The sequence below is a fragment of the Eretmochelys imbricata genome, chromosome 6 (genome assembly GCF_965152235.1).
Source record: "Eretmochelys imbricata isolate rEreImb1 chromosome 6, rEreImb1.hap1, whole genome shotgun sequence".
In the NCBI taxonomy this organism is placed as follows: Eukaryota; Metazoa; Chordata; order Testudines; family Cheloniidae; genus Eretmochelys; species Eretmochelys imbricata.
The window spans coordinates 86,762,636-86,784,785 of record NC_135577.1 but is presented as its reverse complement, the minus strand read 5'-3'; the positions used below and the strand labels follow the sequence as shown (position 1 = coordinate 86,784,785).

Sequence of the window (22,150 nt, the reverse complement as noted above, 5' to 3'; positions counted from 1 at the left end):
AATAATGCCCAACCCATAGGTTTTGTTTATTTCATGTCTTCAACTGTAAAACTCGTATTCAACTTTCTGAATACATTATTATACCATTTGTTGCTGCTGATTTCAGCTGATGTCCCACTATGCTGAATTGGTCCTTCACACCTGAAAGTTCCTATTAGCAAACTGTAAAAGAGAAGGCAAAGGAATAGAAGAGGATAAGAACATGAAAAGATAGAAGATGGTCAAAGAATAGAAAGAAAAACTTTTTTAATTATACTACACTTTCACTGCCTTTTTGATTCTGAAAGCTGTGATCTGTGCATAGTGTTTTTATTTTCTGTCTGTGTTAGGACTTGAAAGTGAACTCATACTCTGTGACAATCCAATGACAACCCTATGTTTTACAGCCGAGAGACACACAAGATTGCAGTATTTTATGTTGCTGAGGGACAAGAAGATAAACACTCCATCCTCACTAACACTGGAGGAAGCCAAGCCTATGAGGATTTTGTAGCAGGCCTGGGTTGGGAGGTGTGTGTTTTAAGTTTTATTTATAACTTCTGAGTTTTGTGTTAGATTGTAGAAAACAAATATAAAACGGGAGGCTTATTGTTTTTCTCTCTAATCTTCCATCTCTATTATTCCTTATTACTGCTCACAATTACTGAAACATCCTATTCTGAAAATAGGACACTAAGAGGGAAATTCTGGTTATACTTATGTCAGTGATGCTATGTAGATCAACTGTTGAGACAGCAAAGCTTTACTGGCTTTGAAAGGGGAACCTGTGGAAGCTTCTACATAATCAGAGGCTGTTCAATAGTGTGCAATAAGCCAACCTGTTCCTGACTTTTATACACTAACTAAACTATGTCTGTATTGCTGTGTAGGCCTGAAAGGTGTTAAATTCATTTAAGATTCTGCACATTGCTCAGAGTTGAGAGTTGGAGAAATAATGGCATGCTGCTTCTCTCTCCTCTTCTCCCTGCCTACTGGAGAGCGACACACACACACACACACCCATCTCTTTCACCAGTCGGAAGTGGATGGTATGGCATAATCATATAAGTACCACTACCACCATTAGAGCATTAGTTCAGTGTAGTTCTATTCTACTGACTCTCCCCTGGTCCAAATTCTCTTTTCTATACTCATCACCATCTCTTTCTGGCTGCTCAAGACAGATCCCCCACTAGCACCAATAAGAAGAAGCTTCAGGCACAGACCTGTCCCACGGAAGTGCAGGAATCATCACTGCTTCTGGCTTTCTTGGAAGTGCCACCTGAAATTAATATTTAATAGTTTGCTTAATGATCAAGAAACAGTAGTAGCTTAGATGACTAACGCTTGCTTTTTGAATTTGTATGTTAATTCCAAGGCAATATATCAGCTCCTGACTTGAGCTATGAAAAAGCTTTGACCAAAGCTGGCAAATTTTGGCTTGCTTAGTGACTTTCCACACACATTCTAAGTGTAGGGAATTTTTCTTATCAGAAAGCATCAATTTTCACTTTATAAGAATGGAAATTTGAAATTCAAAGCCATAATTGAAAATTTGCAAATAAGTCTTAAATTTGATGGAAACACACTTTTTTACAATTAAAGAAGTTTTGTAAACCTGGTAACGTATTATAATGTATTATTGCAGTTCTGCAGCAACATTTTTACAAAGTTAAATCAAGCAGATTCAAACATATTTAATCTCACACTAGGCAATAATGTATTTGCTATTATACCAACAAAAAAATCCAGAATTTCATGCCAAGAGGCTAAAACATTTAATATGCAGTTAAGGAAAGTAATCCCGACTTAAAAAAGCATTTAATTTAGATTTATAATGCGAAGAGAAATAACCCACTGCAAAAGGATTACTGCTTACTTCCCTCCTCAGTGTTCAGGAATGGGAAAAAATATGGGACAGCAATATCTGTGTTTGTGATGGGGCCAGCAGCACTATAGCAGTTGCCCTTCCTTCCTGTTGGAAAGCCAGAACAACCACCATCGATTCTCTGTTTGGTGGTTCCCCATGTCTTCTGAGGAGAAGAAAAGCAGCTGCTAGTACTGGCTCCCAGGAGAGTGTCAAGACACCACTCTTGCTTTTTTCCCTTTAACCTTTACCTCCCACCAGTCTCTGAGATTGTTGTTCGACCCTCTTGTGCCAATAAATACAGACGTTCCTTCACTGCAGTTAGTTTCTTTTCTAATTAAATCCTTCTAATTAGTAAAAAGAAAAGGAGTACTTGTGGCACCTTAGAGACTAACAAATTTATTAGAGCATAAGCTTTTGTGGAAAAAAAAAAAAGCTTGTACTCTAATAAATTTGTTAGTCTCTAAGGTGCCACAAGTACTCCTTTTCTTTTTACGGATACAGACTAACACGGCTGCTACTCCGAAACCTGTTCTAATTAGGAAGTCTCTGCTCCTTTAGATAAACTTAATAGTACAAAAGGATCAGCATCAGCAGAGAATTATGGGTTTTTTAAATGTATATGATGATGCTTGAAAAGGCTTTCTCTGAAGAGTATCTTTGTCACCGGATATTACTTTTCCCCCCCCTAATGTTACATGGGCTTTGATCTTAGGTGAATCTCACAAACCATTGTGGCTTTATGGGAGGATTGCAAAAAAACAAAAGCACTGGATTGACCACTCCATATTTTGCTACCTCTACAGTGGAAGTAATGTTTCATGTGTCAACAAGAATGCCTTCTGATTCAGATGACTCTCTAACAAAAAAGGTAGGTGGTTTTGAATACAGCTTTTCCCTTAGGTAACAGTATATCAAGGGATTTTAGAAATCATTCCTTTAAAATAATTTGTAGGTTTTTTCTAAAAAGAATACAATGCTTGTGCCTCTAACAGTTTATATATTATTAAAGCTGGTTGGGGTGGGTGGACTATAGTGTTATTAAATTACTTTCTACCAACCAATTATTTTGACACAGAAGATGTCACATTTTGTCACATTTGTACATCTTATTGCTACTGAGGTCACAGGAATGGTGATGTAAGGAGAGGAAAAGGAACGGAGTTAATAGTCTATGTGGAAGAAAAAGCTCCAAATCTGAATGACATGTTCTAGTGCTTTGAGACTTCTGGACGTGAACTGTTAACTTCTCGAAATAGCTGATGAATACATAGTCCAAAGATGAATGTTTGTTGTTCTGCAAGTCTTGCAGCTAAGCATGTTCATAGAACATTTGCCTTTAAAAGAAAATGTTCGGAACTTGACAACATTTAGTGAATTTAGTTGTGTAGCTTTGGTGATGACACAAATGTTCAGCAGAAGTCTGCTCTCTTATATCCACCTTAAGGGAAAAATGGCTTTCTGTATTGGTATTTTTTCTTTAGAATTTAATAAATTCCACATTAGTGATAATAAGTTGAGGCCTCAAACATGTGTCCTATTACAAATGAACAATTGGCTATCATTAGACTGTCCCCCTATCCTCTGTACATATATCTTCAGATGTGCTAATCCATTCAGTAGACACATTAATGAGCACTGGCTGAAGTGTAATATTGGAGGAAGTGAGGCTGGTTGACCTCAGCATGGAGTTTAATACTTGTAATTAAATTAGATAGTTGACAGTATAGAGAGAAATAGCCATGCCTCTGGCAACTTCAATTATTAATGACTTTTTTTGTTCTTTTTGTTCAACTTGAAGAAAATAATTTATATCTTTTTATTATCATTATTGTTGTTGTTATAAACTGACTTTTAATTCTAAAAGTGGTATTATACAATTTTTTTAAACTATTTAAAATATTTTTCTTGCATGCCTAAGATGGGTACTTCCTACTCTACTCTTCTATTTCATAAAGTGCAGTCAATGTATTTAGGTTCCTAACCAAATTATTAAAGTATCTTAAGAGCAAAAACAACATAATTTTTTAATGAGTATAACTAAAGTAACAATATGATTCCTGTCTCAGCCTTTTTGAAGAAACCAGTGTACTTTGCATACAGAAATATGTATCAATAACCTTTTTGGATTAGAGTGATTAAAAAGTGATGTGGGGAAAACATAATGAAAATTTGTTTCCACTATTCGTTAGATAACTAAAAAAACCCAACATTTTTAAACGTTACAGGTTTCAGCAAAAAGTGCAGTCTGAATCTTATATCTGTTTTCAAGAGAATTCAATCCTTTCCACATAGCTAATACCTTTAGCCACATTTCAGAGTTGGTCCAGTCCTTTGGTGCTATAAATTTTTTTTTAAAAGTACAAATCAGTCACCATTTTCACAGTTACAGTTTGATATTCTCACCTAAACCCCATTTGTTTCCACTTTCACCTGTAATCACATTCTTCAATGATTTAGACTATTCTGAGAGGCAGTATGGTCTTAATGAATAGGGTACTACACTGTGAGTCCGGAGACCTGGATTCCATTCCTAACTCAGGGTATGTCTATAAGTCGACCCCCGAGCGCTCTCCCGTCGACTCGTGTACTCCACTGCCACAAGAGGCGCAGGCAGAGTCGACGGGGAAGCGGCAGCAGTCAACTCACCGCAGTGGAGACACCACGGTGAGTAGATCTAAGTACATAGACTTCAGCTATGTTATTCATGTAGCTGAAGTTGCATAACTTATATCGATTCCGCCTTCCCTCCCCCACCCCCCAGTGTAGACCAGGCCTCCGCCACTGACTTGCTGTGTAACTTTGGTCGTGTCACTTTACCTCTCTTTGCCTCTCTTTTTCCTCCCATCTTCTGTCTATTTAGATTTTAAACTCTTCAGGGGAGAGAATGTCTCGTGTTTTTACAGTGCTCAACACACTGGGCCTCTGATTCCAGTTGGAACCTTTAGACACTTCAGCAGTACTCACAGTAGTAATCCGCAATATTATTCTTTATTATTAAGACGTGCTAAATACAGTGTGCAGCATGTGACCTTTTACAGCAGAAGATTATATAAAATGTGAAATAAAAATAAACTGTCACTACTGAGGTCACAGAAATGGTGATATAAGGGGAGGAAATGAAGGGAGATAAAAAAGGGTATGTCTACACTGAAAAAAACCCCAAACCCTGCAGCAACATGTCTCAGAGCCCTGGTCAATCGACTCAGGCTTGCACTACACGGCTAAAAATAGAAGTGTAGACGTTTCTGCACAGTCTCTAAGACCCATCCCTGTCTCTGGGTTTCAGAGCCCAAACTCCAGCCCTATCAGGTATGTCTACACTGCTACTGAGCCCAAGTCAATTGACCCAGGGTCTAAGACTTACTGCTGTGGTTTTTTGTTTATTTTTGTTTTTACAGTATAGACATATTCTAATTGTGTAGAAGAAGACCTTGGATCTTGAACTCACTGAGGATTTTGAATGTGTTTAGCCATGTTTTTAAGTGTGTGTTTTATTTCTATAATTTGAACAATTTATTTATTGTACTTTGGTTGGCTGAAGAATTGTTGCTGGTTTCTATATTGTAATGTGCCTAGAGGTAGATGATAGGTTCATCTTATAAATGGAAATTAAATTTAATTAAAATAAAACTTCTTCCTGCCAGCCCAACCACTGCAGTATCAAGATTCTAGTGCTTCAGATGCTAGGCCAATTTAAAACTTATTTTCTATCAATCTTCCTGAATAGTAAATAAAATTTTAAGTATCTTAGATACCTTAGAAACACTGGAGTCAAAAGAGAACAGTTAGAGAGCAGAAAAAAAGATGAATTGAAAAGGAAGAGAAGGGAATGCTTTAGAGATCGGATTAAAATTTAAACGATGAATTAAAAATAAAATTTTTAATGCATATGTATCCTTCATCTTTGAATTTTTCTAAGTGAAAGGATTTGTCAAAATAGAAAATATTTTAAATACAGTTACAAAGGTAACATTATGATGAAAGTGTCAAAATTAAGAAAGAATTATAAAATCTCACAATTCACCATGGGAGTGATATCACATTCACCCATGCAGCTTACCCCCTTATCTAGCTACTGCTAGCACTTTGAGGAAATTTGGAGGGGGAGGGTGTGAAAGTGTCTTAATTAATATATTATACATATGGTGTTAAAACAAAAGAGGTCATTTTCTAATTATTAGCTTATTAATCCAACTGAAACTTTTGGTGATTACATAAATGGCTCAAGCTTAGTTTGACATTGTCAAAGCCCTTCAAAAGAATTATAGACCCATAATTCATAGCTAATTGTTTTGCTTTGATTTTAATACAAACTGGATGGTTAAAGGCATAAGACCATAAAGCATGGCCATTAGTGCAATATTAATATTTTTATAAAATTGCAATTAATCACATCCGTTATTTTACAGGAGTAAAAAAATTAATGTTAAAACAACATTTTATAAAGAACTTAAACAAATGTTGGAAGGTGCATTAGATAGACGCTAAATACATGTAACTTTGCCAAAAGTAGCTGCAATAACAACTAATTACAACTACAATACCCACCTGCTGAAGTGAAGAAACAGATTGACAGAGCCAGAAGAGTACCCAGAAGTCACCTACTACAGGACAGGCCCAGAGAACAAAGAAAATAACAGAACACCACTAGCCATCACCTTCAGCCCCCAACTAAAACCCCTCCAACACATCCTCAAGGATCTACAACCTATCCTGAAGGACGACCCATCACGCTCACAGATCTTGGGAGACAGGCCAGTCCTTGCTTACAGACAGCCCCCCAACCTGAAGCAAATACTCACCAGCAACCACACAACAGAACCACTAACCCAGGAACCTATCCTTGCAACAAAGCCCCGTTGCCAGCTGTGTCCACATATTTATTCAGGGGACACCATCATAGGCCTAATCACATCAGCCACATTATCAGAAGCTCGTTCACCTGCACATCTACCAAAGTGATATGTGCCAGCAATGCCCCTCTGCCATGTACATTGGTCAAATTGGACAGTCTCTACGTAAAAGAATAAATGGACACAAATCAGACGTCAAGATTTATAACATTAAAAAACCAGCTGGAGAACACTTCAATCTCTCTGGTCACTCGATTACAGACCTAAAAGTTGCAATTCTTCAACAAAAAAAAAAAAAACTTCAGAAACAGAGTCCAACGAAAGACTGCTGACTTGGAATGAATTTGCAAACTGGAAACAATTAACTTAGGCTTGAATAGAGACTGGGAGTGGATGGGTCATTACACAAAGTAAAACTATTTCCCCATGTTTGTTCCCCACCCCCCACCCCCCCCCCCCCTGTTCCTCACACATTCTTGTCAACTGCTGGAAATGGCCCACCTTGATGATCACTACAAAAGGTTTTTCCCCCCCACCCCCACCCCGCTCTCCTCCTGGTAATAGCTCACCTTAAGTGATCACTCTCGTTACAGTGTGTATGGTAACACCCATTGTTTCATGTTCTCTATGTATATAAATCTCCCCACTGTATTTTCCACTAAATGCATCTGATGAAGTGAGCTGTAGCTCACGAAAGCTTATGCTCAAATAAATTTGTTAGCCGCTAAGGTGCCACAAGTACTCCTTTTCTTTTTGCAATAAGAAGCTGCTTCCTAAATTTTTCTGCTGTGTTGTGTTCCTGCTGTACCTCTCTAGTGAACTTTATTTTTGAAGTAAACAAAATAAAATTTGAAGACTAGCTTTCGTTATAAAAGGAAATAGTTTTTTTCCCTTTCCTTCTTTAGATAAGTGGGTACTAGAAATTACAAATAATTTTGGCAAGAGTTCAAGGGTTAATGCAAGAGATAAATAAAAGGAATTTTCTGTAAATTGAGCCCTGCATTATTTCAGTTGTCTTGCCTTTCCAAACCTAACTCATTTAATTTTAAAAAGTAAATACTTAAATTTTTCCTGACAGTGTGCTTTGCTTTTTCTATCGTTTATTACTTCAATTATACTTGGTATCACTTAAAACAATCTGCCATTTGGAAATCTCAGTGTAGCCTGCAGCTTAGTATTAAGTCTGGCTGGTATTGTAACATGTACAGCATATGACACTAATGTATCAAAATTAGATTTGATCATCCCTCCTGGTTATATTTATTTCACATTTCTTTTGTATTCAGTTAACATAAACATATTAGGAAAGCTGACACATGGTGATGGCTGTATAGTAAGAATATTTTAAAGTATTTTGATTTAAAATTGCAGATAACTTGGCTTTTCCAAATTTTTGAGTGTTTTTACTTATTTTTAACAATGAAGAAGAGGTTCAAAGCATATACTGTAGCTGAAAGGGATAAATTATCTTTCTATTGTTTATCATTTATATATGGTCATGCCTTAAATTCCCAACTCAGATTGGGGATCCATTATGCTAGCCACTGTTCATGCACATGATCTAAATGGACAAGACAAAGCATGGAAAAAAGAAAGTGTTGTTACCCTGATTTTCAGGTGGGGAACTGAGGCACAAAGGGCCACATCCTCATCTGGTGTAAATTGTCATAGCTCCGTCAACTTCAATTATGCTATGACAATTTATAAACATAATCTTTGAGTGATTATCCACACGGATTCCACTCTTGGTGTGTTTGCATCCCAGGCACACAAGATTGGATTATTTTAAATAGCTGTGTCTGTGGGGGCCACACATTCACCCTGGGCATCCTCTCGCTCCCTACACCAGAGAGTATAAAGGGTGGGGCAGCCCCAACTCTCACTAATTTCCTTCTTACCACGTGTGGCAGCAAGACAAAACCTTGTAGCGTCCACATCCCTTGCTCTGAGCTGGTTCATTTCTGTAGTTAGTTGTTAACTTAAATAAATTTTCTTTGCCTACTGGCTTAAAAAACCTCCAAAACTTTAGATTTATTCAGAGTAGTGATAGGTTTTCTTTTCTTGTACAAGGGCCCACTCCCCTGTACAAGTGCACCTCCCTACAAGAACTTAAAATGTTTGACTTCAAGTTGCAAGGGTTCAAGGTTTGCCTCTCCTCTGAAGCAGCGATGTTGGTGAATGATGGGCATTCCCAATGTCTATACTGCCTGGAAGAGGGTTGTGCTTTGGAGCACTGCCCAATTTACAAGTCCTTTTCCAAGAGGATTCAAAAAGCATAAGAATGGCCATACTGGGTCAGACCCCAGTGGTCCATCTAACACAGTATCCTATCTTCCAACAGTGGCCAATGCCAGGTGCTTCAGAGGGAATGAACAGAACAGGGCAATTATCAAGTGACCCATCCCCTTTCATCCAATTCCAGCTTCTGGCAGGCAGAGGCTAGGATACTCAGAGCATGGCGTTGCATCCCTGACCATCTTGGCTAACAGTCATTGATGGACCAATTCTCCAAGAACTTATCTAATTATTCTGTGAACCCAGTTATGCTTTTGCCTTCACAATATTCCCTCGCAATGAGTTCTACAGGTTTACTGTGCCTTGGGTCCTTTGTGTGTGTTAAACTGCTGTGAGGGAGGCAAAACTGAAACTCTTCCTCCTGGAAGTGTCCATGCAAGCCCTACTGGACCCCAGCAGACCTTCCAAGAAGCTCTAGGTACCAGGCTCATCCCATGCACTGAGTGACCTGGTGAGCAAAGACACCACCCCAGGTTCCTGTGAAACCTCATAAGCACCATTCATCAGTGACATTGGTGACGTCTTTGGAAAGGGTCTGTAAGGAGCATTGCACTAGGGATCAGAACAGACACCAAATCCCCTCTCTAAATGGGGGACGAAAAGCCTCCCCTGAAGCTTACTATTCTAAATGCCTAAAGAAATGGTGTCCCATCTCTGTGTACCTGCACTGAAACCCAAGTCAGCACTGGTGGTCTCTCCCACGCCAAGAACCGTACTGCCTCCAGTACCATCAGCAAGTCACTGACCATGACACCAAATCTCCTAGCACAGAGTACTTTGGTACTGTCTGCCTCTGCACTGAGAACCATGGCACTGAGTACTTCTGTACCAAGGCCCATCACTACAATACTGGCCACATCTTTGGCACCAGCTGAGACTTTGACCGCAGTCATTTGAGGACTCTGTATCTGCACCAGTGAATATTTCTGTCAACATCTTTACCCCAATATTCTCGTGGTTCAAGCAACTCAAGAAGAATCATAGCAACCAGAACAACCCAAATCTTGTTGTTGGAGAACAACCCAAAGAAATTAGATCTCTTTGGGAGGAAAATATATTTCTCAGCAAGTCTACAAATAGAGGTAGCAAATTATCACTGCTTTTGAAATACAATTTCCTGCTTTGGGCAGACTTTCTAATTTTCGTAGAGAGGCTTCTGAAGGACCAGAATGAGGAACTGAAATCCCTCATGGCTGAGGGCCAGCTCACAGCCTGAACAGTGTTAGAGGATGCATCAGATGCTGCAGACAAGACAATGGGCACTGCTGCAGCAAATGAGAAGATTGCAACGGTCTTGGAGGGAGGTCCAAGCAATTATAGGAGACCACCCGTTTGAGGGCAGTGAGCTCTTTAATAGTGGCATGGATGAAGCACTCCATATATTAAAAGACTCCAGGACATTCATAAGGTCCTTAGGGCTATATGTCACAGCCCCAAAGAGGAAACATCAAAGGCAAACAACCATTTTAAGACGGAGACTACTGTCTCAATATTAGCCACAGAAATGGTCCTCGGAGCCCCTAAGAAAGTTAATGATTTCACTTGAGGTGACCCTCTGCCTTGTCTTTGGCTTGCCCCACAATCTAAGGCCCCAGGCAAGATCCAGTTTTGACTCTCATATCGAGAATTTGGCTGGAACACCGTGGGATCCACTTCCAAGTCATCTTTTGGTAACTGTCTTTCATAATTCCAGTAGGCTTGAACTGGAATAACTTTGGACTGTTAGAGTCCTCAAGAGAATCAGCATGGGGTATCCCATCCAGTTTTAGTCTGCTCCATTCCTCTTCAGGGACTCCTTGTGACCCTGACAGCATCCCAGTGCACGAGGACAAGGGGCTCATTGGTATATGGTAGTGAGTTTCAGCTGATCTGACTAGTTAATGTACCCCAACTCAGTACTGGCATAACTTGTATCTAAAAGGTGTCACGGCAGATATCAATAGAAAGCTAATAACATACTGATCATTAATATCTTGTGTGGTATATGTACATAGGACAAATTCAAAATTACAAAAATATTGGAAATTGTTATCCAAGTGTGTCTGCCAGGCCGGGCTGAAGTTACTCCACCATAGACAACGGAATGTGGTTCTGCCACCTGGAAGGCATCTCTAAGGTACACTCAGAGACAATGGGAATGCAGATTACATAATAGGTAAATAGAACCATTGTAGCGAGGAGGTGTGGCCTCCCTCAGAGGTGGACGCGGAGGGAACGCCGCAAGCTGCTTGGTGGGTGGAAGCAGAGGGGCAGGACAGAAAGAGGAAGTATAAAAGACTGGCTCAGCAGCTCAGTTGGGAGGGAGCTGCTGAGGGAGACAGATGCTTCTTCCCCACTGCTGGAGCGGGGTGCTAAGGAGAACTCCTGTTGCCCCAAGTACCAGCCCAACCTTCCAAAGAGCCCTGCCACTCCCAACACTGAGGAGCTGTTACTGCTATCCTTGGCAATATATCCCGGAGAGAGTGATGATGACCCCTGGATGCAGGTACACCCGAGGGGGAGACTAGGAAGCAGCTATGGGGAACCAGACTACCATCTGTCTGTGGTGCCACCGGAAACACAGTCAGCATGTTGCAGGTGGATTCCCCGTTGATCCAGTGGCAGACCACTCAGCAACTGTTAAGGCCCTGGGCTGGGACTCGGTGAAGTTGAGTGGGCCCAAGTCCCCCTACCCCTGCCATCCCACCCATGGGGTGACAGTACTCCCTCCTCCTTAGGCCACGAGGTCTGTGCTCCTTATGCCTGTGCCCCATAGACTGTGTGTTTGGGTGCTCACCCCTGCCGGAGCCTCATAGACACTGTGTTTGGGAGTACAGCTCTGCCTGACTGCAAGCCAGAACCCTGATTGTTTATTGCCCCACCCTGCTTGAGGACTGGGCTTATAACTTAGTATTGCTCTGTCTTGACCACTGGCCAGAGCCCAGACTGTTTGCGGCCCCTCCATGCTTCAAGGCCCATTGAGTACTGCTAATTCCCCCTTTCTTTGTTTTGAGCATACTCTAGCAGACCAGACTGTTAGGAGGTGTGGCATCCCTCAGAGACAGACATGGAGGGACAGCCATGCCTGCTTACAACCATCAAGACAGTAGTGGAAGGAGATTGCAGGAGACTGATCAATTTGTATTTTAGCAAACACCAGCAGGGCAAGAAACCCGTATGGAACTTCCTTCACCAGGAGACTCCATGTTGCCTTCCTCACAACTTGAATGAACTTTATTTTGGGAGGTAATCTTCAGAAGAATCTATTTCAAACCTTCATTGAACTGTAAAGAGAGGGACAAAGAACTCCCTCTTTCTATCTTTCATCTAGAAGACAAAGCAACAGAGCACTTTGGATTTTGTGGGTGATCCTGAGTAGACGGGTGGTCAGCCATCTTGCTGAAAGGTAGATTGGTGAGAAAACTACTTTGAACAAAGGCTGTAGCTTCTTCGATTAAGTTTTAGCTTATAGAAAGCATTTTTCATTTTTATTTGCTTGTACCCGTTTCTAACTCTATCCCTTATACTTGAACTCACTTAAAATCCTATCTCTGTTTGTTAATAAACCTGTTTTACTTTTTCTAAACCATCCCAGTGCTGTGTTTTGATATAAAGGAATGTTAACTCCAATTAATATGTAAGCTGCTGGGTATTGTACCTTTTTAAAGGAACAAATGAACCTTATTATCTCTCTGAATGGTCCAGGAGAGAGCTGGACATTGCAGAAAACACAGTTTGGGGAAAATTCAGGACTGGGAGTGTGTTGGGGTCACGCCTGCATAAGGTAACTGGATGGTAGAGACCAGAGTCGGGTTGTTGTATTGTAGGCAGAGCAGTGAACCAGGGCTGCATAGCACACAGACACTCAAGATACTGCTTGCTTGTATGCTGGCTGGAAGCGTCCAGAAGAGAACTAAAGCAGCAGAGCATTTTGAGTTGCTCAAGGCTACAAGGCTGTGATAAATATAAAGGGAAGTGTAAACCCCTTTGAAATCACTCCTGGCCAGGGGAAAGCTCCTCTCACCTGTAAAGGGTTAAGAAGCTAAAGGTAACCTCGCTGGCACCTGACCAAAATGACCAATGAGGAGACAAGATACTTTCAAAAGCTGGGAGGAGGGAGAGAAACAAAGGGTCTGTGTGTCTGTCTATATTCTGTCTTGGCCGGGGATAGACCAGGAATGGAGTCTTAGAACTTTTAATAAGTAATCTAGCTAGGTACGTGTTAGATTATGATTTCTTTAAATGGCTGAGAAAAGAACTGTGCTGAATAGAATAAACTATTTCTGTCTGTGTATCTTTTTTGTAACTTAAGGTTTTGCCTAGAGGGGTTCTCTGTGTTTTGAATCTAATTACCCTGTAAGGTATCTACCATCCTGATTTTACAGGGGGGATTTCTTTATTTCTATTTACTTCTATTTTTATTAAAAGTCTTCTTGTAAGAAAACTGAATGCTTTTTCATTGTTCTCAGATCCAAGGGTTTGGGTCTGTGGTCACCTTTGCAAATTGGTGAGGCTTTTTATCCAACATTTCCCAGGAAAGGGGGGGTGCAAGTGTTGGGAGGATTGTTCATTGTTCTTAAGATCCAAGGGTCTGGGTCTGTAGTCACCTAGGCAACTTGGTGAGGCTTTTTACCAAACCTTGTCCAGGAAGTGGGGTGCAAGGTTTTGGGAAGTATTTTGGGGAGAAAGACTCGTCCAAACAGCTCTTCCCCAGTAACCAGTATTAGTTTGGTGGTGGTAGCGGCCAATCCAAGGACGAAAGGTGGAATATTTTGTACCTTGGGGAAGTTTTGACCTAAGCTGGTAAAGATAAGCTTAGGAGGTTTTTCATGCAGGTCCCCACATCTGTACCCTAGAGTTCAGAGTGGGGGAGGAACCTTGACAAAGGCAATCAGTGACACAACCCCTCACTGGTCTGAATTTCACACCAGAATGTGATACCCCTCTCATGGGATACTACTGAAGCAAGGGGTACACTCCTTTATACAATGACTGTAGTGGAAGAAATGCCTGCAGTGATAAGAGTCTGAAGCATTTATTCCACTACTACTTAATCCAAAAGAAGAAAGGGGGATAGAGACCCTTCCTCAGTCTTCAACATCTGAACACCTTCGTCTGTAGTTTCAAATTCTTTATGGTTACCCTGTCTTCTATTATCCCATATTTGGATCCTATGGACTGGTTCACAGCTCTTGACTTACAAAATGTCCACTTCCACATTTGAGTACATCTACTTTACAGGAATTATCAGATATTCTGGATACGAACATCATACTGTCAGTACAAAGTCCTACCCTTTGGCCTATCCAAGGCCACCAACATTCTGGCAATGGTGGCCACCTACCTGAGAAAGCAAGAAGTCCTGGCATATCCCTATCTGGATGACTGGCTGGTATGGGAGAAATCCCCACAGCAAGTGACTGAATCATTTCAGTGGACACTAAATGTCTTTGCTGCACTGGCACTGAGTAGAAAAATCCATACTGACCACAACCCAGAGCATAGAGTTTATTGGGGCAGTGTTAGATTCCAGGTCAGCAAGAGCATACCTCTCCCCACAAAGATTTCAGGCTAATCCCAGTACACCAGTGAGGATCTACCTCAAACTCTTGGGGCACATCATGGCTTGTACCTATGTCATAATGTGTGCCAGACTTTATCTCTTGACATTTACAAAGGTGGTTGAGATCCGTGTATCTATCCAACAGTTACAGCATGGAACATTGAATGATGGTCCCACAAGAAGTTCTTTCCTCATTAAATTGGTGGATGCATCCAACACAGGTGTGGAGTGGGGTGCCCTTCTCTGAACCACTACTCTCAAAAACTCTAGTAACAGATGTCTCCATCCATGGGTAAGGCATGCACCTGAACAACTGCATATCCAAGAGAAATGATGTCCTCAGGAGGCAGTACTGCATACAAATATATTGAGACTCAGAGCCATTTGGCTGGCATGCAGGATGTTCCTGCCCCTTATTTCAGGACCTGACAATCCAGGTGTTATGGTCAACACTGGCAGTGCACATCAGTAAGGAAGGGGGAGCCAGATCTCCACTCTGCTAGAAAGCCATGCAGCTCTGGCACTGGTGCATCAGACTTCACATCACACCAGAAGTGCTACATCTCCCTGGTCTCCAGAACATCCTGGCAGTCCAACTCAGCAGAGACTTATCTAAGAACCATGAGTGCTCCCTGAAGACCCCCTGAGGGTCTTTTGCAGGTGGGGGTTTCCAAAATCTGGACTCATTTGCAATATTTTAGAAAAACAAATTTCTCATGTTCTATTCCAGAGAGTGCCCAACCCTGGGCTCCCTCATGGACACCTTTCTCATACCATGGGCTCCAGATATAATATACATCTTCCATCATGATAGTTCTGGTATGGACCACACAATTCCGGTATTCAGATGTACTGACTGTCGCTATGAAGACAGGTCACCTATCTGTACTGCCGCAACCTGGTTTCCTAGGATAGTGCTTGGATCCTACACCTTGACCCAGTGTCCCTAGACCTGACAGCCTGGATGTTAGATGGATGAATATACACAGAGAAACTGTTCTGCTGCTGTTCAAGACATTTTGCTGGAAAGCAGAAAACCTTCAACCAGAATGCAAACAGTTTTCTATTTTGGCATTTCAGCAGCAACTCACCATTGAAGCTTTAATTACATCAGTATTGGACTATCTACTTTAACTAAAGCAATTGGGATTGTCCTTCAGCTCAATAAGCATGCACCTGGCAGCAATCTGTGATAATCTGTCTGCCCACGATCACACAGTCTTCTCACATCCCACATGGATGAAATTTCTAAGAGACCTCAACTCATGCTTTCCCACCCTCTTCTTTCTGGGACCTTAACAGGACTGATGGGTCCACATTTGAGCCTATGCTACCTGCTCTTTCTACCACCTGTTAATGAAGACCGTTTTTCTGGTAGCCATCATATCAGGTAGGAAGATGGAAGAGATCTAGGCTTTCATGGCAGGTCACCCATATATGATCTTTCACAAAGACAGAGACACCCAACTTTTCTGCCTACGGTAGTTTAGAATTTTCACATCAATCAGTCCATTCATCTCCCCATTTTCTTCCATAAACTGCTCTCTTTCCGAGAAGAAATTAAACTCCACAAGCTCAATGTTGTAAGAGCGTTGTTCTTTTATTTGCATAGGACTAGGCCATTCAGGTGTATGCCTTTACTCTTTATGGCATTTGTTGAGAGGATTAAGGGACAACGCGTGTCACCTCAGAGACTAAGTGGGTCTCAGACTGTAATTACAGGGGTGGGCAAACTTTTTGGCCCGAGGGCCACATTGGGGTTGTGAAACTGTATCGAGGACCAGGTATGGAAGGCTGTTCCTCCCAAACAGCCTGGTCCCCCGCCCCCTATCCGCCCCCTCCCACTTCCCGCCCCCTGACCGCCCCCCTCAGAACCTCCAACCCATCCAACCTCCGCTGCTCCTTGTCCCCTGACTGCCCCTTCCCAGGACCCCCTGGCCTCAGTTCCCCACCCCCTATCCAGCCCCCCCGTCCCCTGACTGCCCTGACCTATCCACACCCCTGCTCCCTGACAGGCCCCCCAGGACTCCCACACCTATCCAACCCCTCCTGTCCCCCGTCAGAGCCGGGGGAGGGGATATGACAGAAGCGTTCAAGTACATAAAAGGTTGTTACAAAGCAAAGGTGATAAATTGTTTTCCTTAACTGCTGAGGACAGGACAAGGAGTGATGAGGCTTAAATTGCAGCAATGTCAGGCATTAGAAAAAACTTCCTAACTGTAAAGGTAGTTAAACCCTAGAACAAATTGCCGAGGGAGGTTGTGGAATCTCCGTCATTGGAGGTTTTTAAGAACAGGTTAGACAAACTGCTATCAGGGATGGTCTAGATAATACTTAGTCCTACCTTAGTGCAGGGGTCTGGACTAGATGACCTAGTGAGGTCCCTTCCAGTCCTACATTTCTATGATTTACCATTCACTATTCCCTGGTACAAGCAGTCCAGATCAGATGCTAGCTTTGGTAGGGCATTCTTACAATCTTCATTCAAATAGATCTCTTCTAATCCACTTCCAGGCAATAGGCAATTGCTTGTAGGTCACCAAGAGTGGAATCTGTGTGGAGACTCACTAGAAGAAGAGAGAACCGTAGCTTACCCTACAGTAACTATGCTGCTTCAAGATATGTTCACACAGATTCCATAGCCTGCCTTCCTTCCCTGCTAATCAGAGTCCTGATCCTATGGGATTCTGACTAAAGGAACTGAATGTGGTTTTCAGCTACCTGACCCTTTATACACTCTGTTATAAAGAGTGCTAGGGTGCAGGTGTGGCCCCCATGAACAAAAAAAAATCCTCTTGTGTGCATGGGGCACACGCACATCAGAGTGCAACTCTGTGTGGACACCACATCCCGAAGAACCAGTCACTGTAGTGTAAGTAACTGTTTTATGTGGCCCTGAGAGAGAATTGACTTGTTCAGGATCATACAAGAAGTCTGTGCCTGAGTCAGGAATTGAGACTCAGGAGAAGTAGGTTCAGTACAGTACGGGGCCACAAGAACATCCTCCTTGTCTGCTAGAAATGTGAGAGTCTCTTTTCACTGAGTCTTTATTTTAAAAACTCTTGTATCCCATTACAAACCAACAGAGAACAGCACAAACTTGTAATAATGCAAAGAAGGCCACTAACAACCTGTTTAGGCCCTAAAATTTACTCCCTTTTAAGTAAATCCTAAATGGTATTCTAGAAGGTTTGTAGGTTATATTGTTAAATCATCCTCTACTCAGAGGTATCTGTTTATTATCCAGAGATGCTGCATAGGTTTTACTTTAAATAAAAGTACAGATATGCTCTTAAAATGACTGTAAAAGAGGCCCTTTCTTATTTAACAGGGGTGTGTGTGTGTGTGTGTTTGTGTTTTCAGGGTAGTGTCTGCTGACTACTTCTTACTCTTATTGTCAATATAGGGCCGGCACAGTTCAAAGAGTGAGTTGGATTCTGTTCCTTGAGTATCAACAGAGTAGTTTACTAAATTCCAATCATGTAATGCTGTGTAAGCTAACTGAAGGCAATGGGCCAACAGAGATGTCATCTGTGGAATACTTTGGGATAGAACAGGTGTAACTGGAGACTTAATTTGTCACATATAACCTTTGTTATTGGTGATGAAGTATGAGAGGGAAAGCAGTTTGCTTTTTCAGATGCCAGGTTGAGTTTTCAGGGCTGTCACTTAGTGGAAGGAAACATCATTTTATCTGTACACTGAACTCATTGGATCAGGAAATCAATTGAGAAATAATAACATGGAGCCACCTCATGCCATTTTTGCAATGACTTTTCAGGAAAGAATACATTTTAACAGATGAATTTTGGAGCATAAGGTTGAGATTTTCAAAAGTTTCAGAGTAACAGCCGTGTTAGTCTGTATTCGCAAAAAGAAACGGAGTACTTGTGGCACCTTAGAGACTAACCAATTTATTTGAAGATGAGCTTTCGTGAGCTACAGCTCACTTCATCGGATCATCATTGGCCTAATTCTATTTTCACGAAAGATGATGGGAGTTTACCACTGATTTAATGGAAGAATTCAGCCAATCTTGAGCAGTTTTAAAAGTCACACCCTAAATGAGTTAAAAGTATTTCTTTTGACCTAGTATATTATTGTTCAGAATGATTTCAGTGGTGCACATTTTGAATAAGTTGTTTATCACAAAACTTCTGGCCATTGAAAATTTGCAAAGGTATTCAGGTTTCAAGAAAAAATACATACTTAGTTTCAGTGGTTTTGGGGCCATGGAAAATCCAGATTACATTCTTCTCTATGATTATTTTATTTGATGGTAGCCCATTTCCAATCTGACAAGAGGAGCAAAGTTCCAAATTCCTCAAATACAAATCTTGTAGCCACAGATGCATTCAAACTGCTTTGAGAATTGATATAGAAAGGTTTCACACTTACAAATTTAGTCCCTATTAATCTTGGTGTGAGGATTGAAGGTATTTTGATAAATCAAATACAAGCCACTAAGCATCTTCTACCAATTTTATTAGGGAAAATAGTAGATTTAACTTGGAAATATTCTGTATTGTCACAGCTGTTCATTTTAAAAAAGTCATACCTAACATCAACATACTAAACACAGACCTAATTGTGAATGTTTGCTTTGACTTGCATTTAAATCAGGGACATTGCAATGTGGTTTGGATTTGTCCTCTCTCTGCACCCCACAAATTCTTCTTCAGTTCATTGTCATTGGGAATACAAGCCTTGGCTATATCTGTACAGCTGCAGTACTGTGTACTCAGCTGTTAAAAATAATTTTGTTTTTCCCGTCTTTTTCCAGCTAAGACATTTAGGAAATGATGAAGTGCACATTGTCTGGTCAGAGCATACTCGAGACTACAGAAGAGGAATAATTCCTACAGAATTCGGTGATGTTCTTATTGTTATCTATCCAATGAAAAACCACATGTTCAGTATCCAGATCATGAAAAAACCAGAGGTAAAATTTTTTGTTTTCCCTCATGTGTTGACTAACTTTTGGGTTGTCTAGATATGTTGCTGTTTTTTATGGTGTGATATATTAATCCAACAAGGTAATCCTCCTTTAATAATGACAGTAGTAATAGCTACAACATAGAAGTCGTGTATACTGGGTGCAGTGTAGAGAGGAAAATAAGCAACTGTGAACAAAAGGGCCATAATCCCATCAAGCAGTTCTGATAACTAATATAAACTGCAAGAACAAAGGTTAGAGTATTTTATGTAGTCACTTTAACTCTGAGATTAGATTAAATTAAATTAGTCTGGTTTGTTAGATTTTTATTGTATTGTATTAGCACATGAATCCAAATCCTAGATCTATGTCCTGAGCTGGCTACCTCTTCCTCCTTGCTCCATTCACTATTACCGGTTTCCTTGCCTTACTCTCTCAGCCATTTCTACCTTTCCTTTAGACTGCCACACAGGAATTCAGGCCCAGAAAGGTATTTAAGCATGTTAGCTTTAATGGGACTATTTGCCTTGCTTAAAGTAAGGCATATGCTTAAATATTTTGTTGAACTGGGGACTTAGTGTGGTTGCCTCCCTGTCTTTCTCATAGCAGTACTCTTTAACGGCACCAGATCAACCATTCAATGTGGATTGAGCAGCTGTTGGAATAGAAGCAGCAATGAATGGTTGGATCGCTTAATTCATAGGTGTGATGGCAGTGGCATGGATTTACAGATTTATATTTCACTACACTGGATTTTGTTTACTATAAATATTAATACGCTACATGAGAGAAATGGGAAGTCAACCATATGGCACTGAATGTGGCATGGTAGTGGCATTCATATGGCATTCAGTATAACACTAATGCCATAAATGGTATGGTACTACCAAGGAAGCACAGATTTTAATTAAAACTACATTTTTTTTCTTACTAGAAAGTATGAGGGGTTGCATTATTGCCATGTTTTATTATTATTTTAATTGCTTTAACTAAGAAGGGAACATCCCGTTCTAATAGCATCTTCCATTACATGGAAAATGAATGACTTCACCAATCAAACTAGATAACTTCAAGATTCTCAAAATTGAGTAATGGCAAGAGTAATGGCAAAAATAGTGAACTAAAACTCTTTTGTAGAATAGATCACATCTTAGCACATTGCCTCTTGGGTACCTCTCCCCTTCATGACCACAATATAGACAACTTCTCTTCCTTTTTGTAGTCATATAAAATCCTTGTGGTGGTAACTACAGCAATTGTTTACATATGCAAAAAGGAAGGTATTTCATATATTTTTACTTTTTTGATGCTATTTAGTAGCTAAAAACAAAGTAGAGACCCAGTACTGTGTAACAAGCCCTCTATCTGTGAAACACCAGCAAGTGCTCCACAGATCCCCAGAGGTCCACACACAGCTGCTCCAGAGTGATGGGAGAGTCCCAGATGCTAACTGGTCAGTGAAAAATACGATGTCAAAATATTAGAGCCAGATAATTCTGTGGACTTTTGGGGATATACCTATATTAAGGATCAAACTTTCTGCTAGTCTCAGCCTAACTTCTAAAACTGTGCTTATAAGTTTGTGTATGCAACTCCTGAATTTGCAGACATATCTGATAGTTAGCCATGTATCAATTCATCATGTACACACAAATGCAAGATTTGACATCAGTGAGTTTCACATGAAGTTATCATAATTAATACTGCAGTGAAGGAAACACATGAGAGCAAATAGGGAATCAGGCCTTCCACCTGTAATCATACTTTTTTATTTTCAATTTGTTTAACATATAAGCAAAAAGCATTCAGACTGATTTTATTATTCAGGTACTTGGCTCCCAAAGTGTGCTAAAATACATTACGCACACAAAGTAGACATGGAGGTAAAATCCTTGCCCTTTTCAAATCAACAGCAAAACTCCAATTGATTTCAGTGGGGGATCAAGATTTCATGTGTGGTTTCTGCTTCAAAAAGCATACAGCTCTAATTATAGATGTGATATAAAAAATGAGAGCAACAAATGGGGGGAAAGAGTGGTGGATGAAGATCTAATAATAGTCAGATGACCGTTATGTGCACATTTAGATGGTTCCACGCTATAGATGCATGCTGTATCTGAAGATGTAATTGTTTTTAAAGTGGGTAGTCATTTCCCCTCACCTAGCCTTTGAACTTCACAAGTGTCACATACATGACGTACTATTAGGCTTTTGGCAGAAAGTGTTGAAAATAAGCCTGTATGAGACACAATATTCAAATGGTTACTTAAAACAGAATGTGCAGAAAAATTACCTGTTACCAAGGATATCATGTAGTTATATGGCTATGTATTTTCATGAAATAATAGGTCTATCACAAATAATTGTTCTGATTAACCAGAGATGAGGAGGAGGGGAAAAAATGATGCGCTCTCCATTGTTAATGTTGATTTCCAATTGTTATAGCAGAGATTTTATATTAGGGTTGAATTTATTAATTTCTGATTCAGGTTCCATTCTTTGGTCCACTCTTCGATGGCGCTATTGTTAATGGAAAAATTCTTCCGATTATGGTTCGTGCAACAGCTATAAATGCAAGCCGAGCGCTGAAATCACTGATTCCATTATACCAAAACTTGTATCCTTTTCACCTGTACAGTTTTCACATACATTGACTTTTTAGGGCTAAAGACATT

At 40.6% G+C, this 22,150-nt stretch overlaps 1 protein-coding gene across 5 annotated transcripts in view; it reads left to right on the top strand.

Moving 5' to 3' along the window:
* The window catches only part of RALGAPA1 (Ral GTPase activating protein catalytic subunit alpha 1), a 238,597-nt gene that overhangs the window by 165,572 nt on the left and 50,875 nt on the right, over window positions 1–22,150 (top strand). For 4 of the 5 annotated variants that reach the window (XM_077819060.1, XM_077819057.1, XM_077819062.1 and 1 more), the window contains exons 35-38: window positions 387–510; window positions 2,562–2,717; window positions 19,323–19,481; window positions 21,965–22,092. In XM_077819060.1, coding sequence (XP_077675186.1) covers window positions 387–510; window positions 2,562–2,717; window positions 19,323–19,481; window positions 21,965–22,092 — 567 coding nt within the window. Of the gene's footprint in view, window positions 1–386; window positions 511–869; window positions 944–2,561; window positions 2,718–19,322; window positions 19,482–21,964; window positions 22,093–22,150 lie in introns of those variants that run through there. The other variant, XM_077819059.1, reaches the window with a different exon arrangement.